The 6,584-nt window shown below is 36.4% G+C and overlaps 1 protein-coding gene across 1 annotated transcript in view; it reads right to left on the bottom strand.

Moving 5' to 3' along the window:
* LOC121874808 (putative neural-cadherin 2) overlaps nt 1–6,584 on the bottom strand; it is a 103,456-nt gene continuing 96,872 nt past the window's right edge. The window contains exons 23-26 of the mRNA XM_042379095.1: nt 5,980–6,111; nt 2,390–2,596; nt 906–1,160; nt 1–601 (exon numbers count right to left, since the gene is read on the bottom strand). Coding sequence (XP_042235029.1) covers nt 294–601; nt 906–1,160; nt 2,390–2,596; nt 5,980–6,111 — 902 coding nt within the window. The 3' untranslated portion in view covers nt 1–293. The remainder of the gene's footprint in view (nt 602–905; nt 1,161–2,389; nt 2,597–5,979; nt 6,112–6,584) is intronic.

Here is a 6,584-nt window from a genome sequence, read left to right as displayed (position 1 = left end):
AGAGAGTTTTAAACACGAACTGGTAAAGTAAGTCATAAATATATCTCCATTCCTTCCTTTTGATCCTTGTAAAATGGCAAAAACCTTAATAACTGAAATATGATGAATTTCAAATTATTTGCCTTAGACCTGAAGGAGTGACTTTTGATTATGGTTTACTGGAAAAGAAAACACAGGGACAAAAATGTGTTTCTTTCCTTTGGGGGAGAAATAGTGACTTTTGAATACATTTATTAAATAAATTATTTTTTACTATTTTTTTAAAGTGTCATTTATATATTAATTAAAATTTATTATTTACTCATGAAGACACGTGGTGGGTCGGGTATGGGCAAAGGAATGGGCGTATCTATCACTTCTGGATGGAGATTCTGGTCTTTTATTGACTGAAATTGAGAATCTGTCGCACTGTCTGGACCAATAGCAGCGTGGACATCGCAGAGGATGTTCGTAATTGGTAGAGTGGTGTCACGTTTGGTACCGTTTGTTTTGGTGGTGATACACGCTGATTGGTGGTTGGTCGGGTCCCAAGACTCTAACATGTGAGCAACTTCCCGGAAACCGTCCAGGAACTTGGCACTTCCGCTGCAACTTTCCAAACCTGAAGGAAGGAAAACTTATTGATGTAACTTACCAGAATATTACCATTTTCTTATAATGTGTTTACTTTTATTTCATATGTCCTTTTCTGTGTTAAATATTAGAACTACTGTAGGTTTTCTCCATCATTCTTGGTTCATCTCTCACACGTCTCTGTCTCTTACACGTCTCTGTCTCTAACACGTCTCTGTCTCTCACGCGTCTCTGTCTCTCTCACGCGTCTCTGTCTTTCTCACGCGTCTCTCTCTCTCTCTCTCTCTCTCTCTCTCTCTCTCTCTCTCTCTTACCTCACTGTTAAGACTTACAGGAAGACAGAGATCCGGGGGATGACCCTTCACCTTCGTAAGCATAGTTCCTTAAGTCGTCTCCGGCAGGTGGGCTGTTCCTTCCTCCACCTCCTCCACTTCTTCCTCCTCCTCCTCCTCCACGTTTACGCCCTTTCTCCTCCACTCTTCCACCTTCATGTCCTCCTTGACCCGACGTGTAGGAGGCATTACCGCGTTTCTGGTCCTCCATACTACTGGTGACGGAGGCGGCGTCCACTTGGAGCACATCCACATCTACCCGGAGACGCAACGATACTTGTAGGAGACAGTTATAAATGGTTCCTACTTGATAATGACCGATTTGTCTTCAGGCCGTGATGAATGGTTGGAGGTAAATAATGGACCCGTTAAGACGCCGCCATTAAGGCCTCACTGGTCATTATAGATTAAAAAAATATATATTAGTAGAGAGAGTAGCAAGTGATAACGTAGAAGGATGTGATGAAGACAGGCAAAGAATAATGAGGAATATCAGGTAGAAGGACGCCACGAAGGAAGCCGAGGATAAGATAAGGTGGAGGAAAGCGGCGGTGAAGGACGTGGAGAACTGCCGACTGATGAGGAGGAAGATACAAAGAAAGAAACCAAAAATAAGATAGAAGGAGGGAGATTGAAAGAGGATATAGAGGAAAAATAGAATAATGAAATAACAGCCATAAAATCAAATACAACACCAGGTGGTGGATGAAGGAAGGAAGATCTCAAACATAAACAGATGATAAAAAAAAGAATAATTAAAAGAGTAAAACATCAACAAGTCATTTGTGGTGATGTTATATTTACACTAATGATGTTCTTGTTTACATTTAGTTTCATATGATCATAAATACTCTAAGACTGTGGTGATCAATACACACACACTGTAGACACATCTGTTGCCAATGCATCTGTAACTCCATATACACGTCACATACATAAATGCAAATGCATACAATTGCATGTACATATTCACACATACAGGTATTCACGCACACAAATTCGCACATATATAGATGTGTATACATACATGTATACATATACTTACACAAATATATAAATGCTCTCAATTACATGCATGCAAATTCTTACATACATAAAATGATATTATGTATACAGACATATATATATATGTATATATATATATATATATATATATATATATATATATATATATATATATATATATATATATATATATATATATATATATATATATATATATATATATATATATATATACAGATATAAACATACTATCACATACACGCATATACATATACAGACACAGTATCATCCAGTATTTCCAGCACACATGGTAGATTTTTTACACAAAAAACGTTTACACTCTTACTTCTCCCATCCCTCCTACCCCTCCAACACCCCCCCCATCCTCCAAATCTCCATCCTCACCTGCCTCTCTCTCTCTCTCTTCACTCCCCTTCAACTTCTCTCTCCCCCACACCCTCACTCAGGCTTCCTCTCACCTGCAATATTGGGGTTCCTGGACCAGGCGGGCTGACCATTGGCTCTAGGCGGCCTGAGCAACTGCATTTCCAGCAGGTTGGGCGTAGGCGTGCAGGGCGTGGCCGCGGGCTCTCTCAGAGGGTGGGGCCCTCCCTTCACGTCTCCCTCGCCTCTCCTAACCGCTGAGCGACGATGGTGTTGGTGGAGCAAGAAGGCGCAGATCAACACTGTAAAAACAACCATTATTTGTCGTATGTGAGGATGGATATATGACTCGGGGCCCTGCCAAGAAGATGTTTGGGTTCTTAAGACGATTATTTTAATAGTTGATATTATTCCTTAACAATTCTCAGCTAGGTATAGATTCTGTAGCATCTGATTAATTAGAATTTGACTGGAAGTATCATTTAGATTACCATGGTGGTGTTTTGAGCTTCTGCTTAAAGATATCAAACGCGAATGTTTCCTGTTTAGGAATTTTCACCTTGATGTTTTTACCTGGATGTACCTGTGAGGGAATACTTCAGTGTTACTACCGTTAAATTCTTCACCTTCACTGTAAAAACACTCGACTATCTTGACAATAGGTTATGGATTAGGAATTTAGGACCAATCAAAACTGGAACCGATTAGAACTAGGTCTTATTATAAATGGGAACTATTAAAACTAAGACCTACAGTAATTGAGACCTAATTTGGCTTTTAACCCTACGAGATTAACCTCCTAGAATTCACACCAAAAAAATTAATTCTCTTTAATAGTTCCTAGTTAACGAGTACCAACCCACCTAATACGCTTTATCCAAGAAGATGGTTTTCAGCCAACTCTACGTAGTGATTCAAAAACATGAGATGATTACCATAAAGGTAGTCCCTAAAGGTGTAGTTGCGTAGTTACATATACACCAAGGAACAAGTGTGTAACAGAAGAAAGTTTCGCTGGAAATTGTGTTTAATATTTCCATGGTCGCACTTTGGAAACCGCAATGGGGTTTTAGTTACAAGAGGAAAGAGACGAAGAAAGAATAAGTGAATGAGAAACAGAAAATAAAAGGTAAGAAGATAAAAAGATTGAAAAAGAGAGAGAGAGGAGAGAGAGAGAGAGAGAGATATTAATATAATTATAAATACAACAAAGTTAAAACGAAGACAAACTCAGGTACACTACGTGCCTTGGGTATTGAAGATCTCACTCACGTCTCCTTGGTCATTAAGCCCAAATGTAAAAGTGAGAAACAGACAGAAGGAGAAAGAGGCGGGAAAGGACAGGAGAAAAAGAGACAGAATGTGAGAAAAATAGAAAGTAAATTAGAAAGGAGGAGAGGGAGAGAGAGTGAGAAATATAGCTAAACATAAAAAGAATCAACCAGACAAAGAAGAGCAAACTAAGAAAGAAAGAAAGAACGTAAAGATAGACCGAGAGAGGAGATAATAAATAAAGAGAAGGAAAGACAGACAGACAGACAGACAGACAGACAGACAGACAGACAGACAATACTCCTCCAGTGAATATAATCCGGTAAGCCTTGTAATTACTCTAATGCACTTTGCTGTTTCATCATCCATGGTCTTTAAGTAACATTCACGACAATTTTAAACACTAACAAAAACACACTCCTGATGTTGTTATTTTTATGCATATTATATAATTCAGTAGTTAATGATATGAATGATGATCACAAATACATTAATGTAATTTTTTAATATGATGTAAGAATTTGTATGTATGATTGTTATTTTATGTTTAGCGATTGTCACTAAACTTATTATATCCTTACAATATTATTTTATAAGCTTACTGTCAGTATTACTATAAAGATAAAAAAAAAAGAAATTTATTTTTTATCGTTATTGCCTGAGTCCTTATATACTTCTAAAAATATCATAAGCGTACAAGTATTAATTAAATGTTTATTTTTCTAGTGTATCGTCATCTATGTTTTAACATTAGGACTAGAAACAAGTTAAAATTCTGTTCACATAGTAACCAACAACATTTGAGAGCACAGTACATTCTATCGCCGGATTGTCTACAACTGAGCGGCTATGGTAAAGCTCTACGGTGCCGGCTTGCCAGGTTTCACTTACTATCTCTAAAATATGTGATTATAATACAGTATATCTTCATCTCTTTATTTACACCATTTATTTTTTCATTCCTCTTGTTATATAATTTCTTTATATTTTTACTTTCTATTAGTTTAAGTTTTTATCACTCTTGCAATCTATTTCATTATTTCTTTCTGTCTCATTATCTGGTTTCTGTTCTCTCTCTTTTTTGTAAATTTTTTTTGTTTTTCTGTCTTTCTGTCTGTCTCTCTTTCCACATTTTTTAATTCCTTGTAATTTACTCTCCTAAATTTCTTCTTGTCACCTGTCCTCTCCTTTTCTCTCTACTCATTTTTTCTTTCTTTCTAACTCTCTCTTCTTTGTGTCTCGTTCTCTGTTTGTCCCCCCCCTCTCTCTCTCTCCCTTTTTCTTTTTTCTGCTCCCCCTCTCTATCTCTTTTTCGCTCCATTCTTTCCCTACCTCCCCTCTTTCTGCCCCCCCTCTCTCTCTCCACGTTTCTTTTTTATCTCTTTCTCTGTAACTCGTTTCTCGGTAAATTGAAAGTGTGCGACGATGTGTTGGCCCTTGATATTTACTCTAAATTAAATATACGAAAAAAATAACTTGTGTGTAATAAGCTCAGGAAAATATTCTCGTGCTCAGCTCAACAACGATTAGTGGGAAATTAACAACACTAATAAATTGCAAAGTTATAATTATAATGTTAATTATGGAAATTGAAAAAAAAAGATGTGCATGGAATTTGGCCTCGGGATGTTACTGAATGTGCGAACGTTAGATATATTCACAGCGTTTTCCAGATTTATGGGAGTGAATTTACTCTTCATTGGTTTTTTATGGTTTGGGGAATTTATTTCGATTAATTTATACAACACGAAAAAAGAATAAAATTAAAAAACAATATTGGATAATAATTTTATTACGTACAGAATAAATTGTTTTGTGATAACCGTCATTGGTTTAGAAGTTTGAGAATTATTTTTTCTAATTTACACGAGAAAAAATAGTTAAAAACGTTGAAAAAACAACAACTGCATCCTACATTATTGTTTTTGTAACCTGTTTTTTTCTATTGTGTTAAAATGAGGATAATAATAACTTTTAATCAGTAATTTAAATATATATTTTTTGCATTTTTAATGGTTAACGTGCCATTGGTAGTTCTGTCTTCTTATACACACTAAACAAAAAATGATTCTTATCAGGTATTTCGCAGTTAACGATACCATCTTTAACCTGACTTCTCACTATCCAGCTATGTGGGTGTGATGCCCGGGTCTTGTGCTCCTTATACAACGCACTTTGAAAATTCTCACCGCCTCGAATCTTTCTATTAGCAGTTTGTAACGTCTACATGCAAGATGGTGAAGATATCTGAGCGTGGAAGGATTTAATATATATATATATATATATATATATATATATATATATATATATGAAAATACTTAAAAATTGATTGTCTTATAACTGTTATTAAACAGAAGAGTTAGGAATTATTAAGAACCCTTATATTCATACTAAAACACGTTGAGGTACTCACGGAGGAGGAAGGTACACCATACCACTATGGCCAGCAGGGCTCCAAGGGACAATTTTAACGAGGTCTCTCCTACGTCAGGCAACTGGCAGTGTTGGCCGCTGAACCCCACAGGACACGCGCACACGTACCCTCCTGTTTCGGACAAGGGGAAAGCTTTAAATTATTGTGGTTAATGCTCTAGTGTTTTTCCTAACCACTCCTACGTTTTGTAAGTGTAGGATATATGTCGGGGTAAATAGAAGAAAGGTTACTTAATTTAGGTAGGTTTCCAACGCAAATGTTTTTCATTATAATTACAGTATATACTTGATGATAATACTAGAAGTTATGAAGATTTTCTTTTGTATATACAAGTATGAAATAAAAAAAGGAGAACTGATTTGTCCAGTTTACACCAAAAAATGGCAACTAACGAGCAGCTCGGTGGAAGAATTAAGAGAAAGGATTTTAGAGGATGAAAAGGACATCATTTATAGAGACCTTACTGAGGTGTGTAATCTGAAGGACAAAATTTACTGCACTTGGTAGTTTAAGTGCTGTAGATCACAGAGTAATGGTAAAAGCACAATAGGCTTTTACCTCACCAAGCGAGGTCGTTTGAGCAT

Source organism: Homarus americanus, unplaced genomic scaffold (genome assembly GCF_018991925.1).
Source record: "Homarus americanus isolate GMGI-L3 unplaced genomic scaffold, GMGI_Hamer_2.0 scaffold56009, whole genome shotgun sequence".
Classification (NCBI taxonomy): domain Eukaryota; kingdom Metazoa; phylum Arthropoda; class Malacostraca; order Decapoda; family Nephropidae; genus Homarus; species Homarus americanus.
This window is presented reverse-complemented; position numbering and strand designations above follow the sequence as displayed.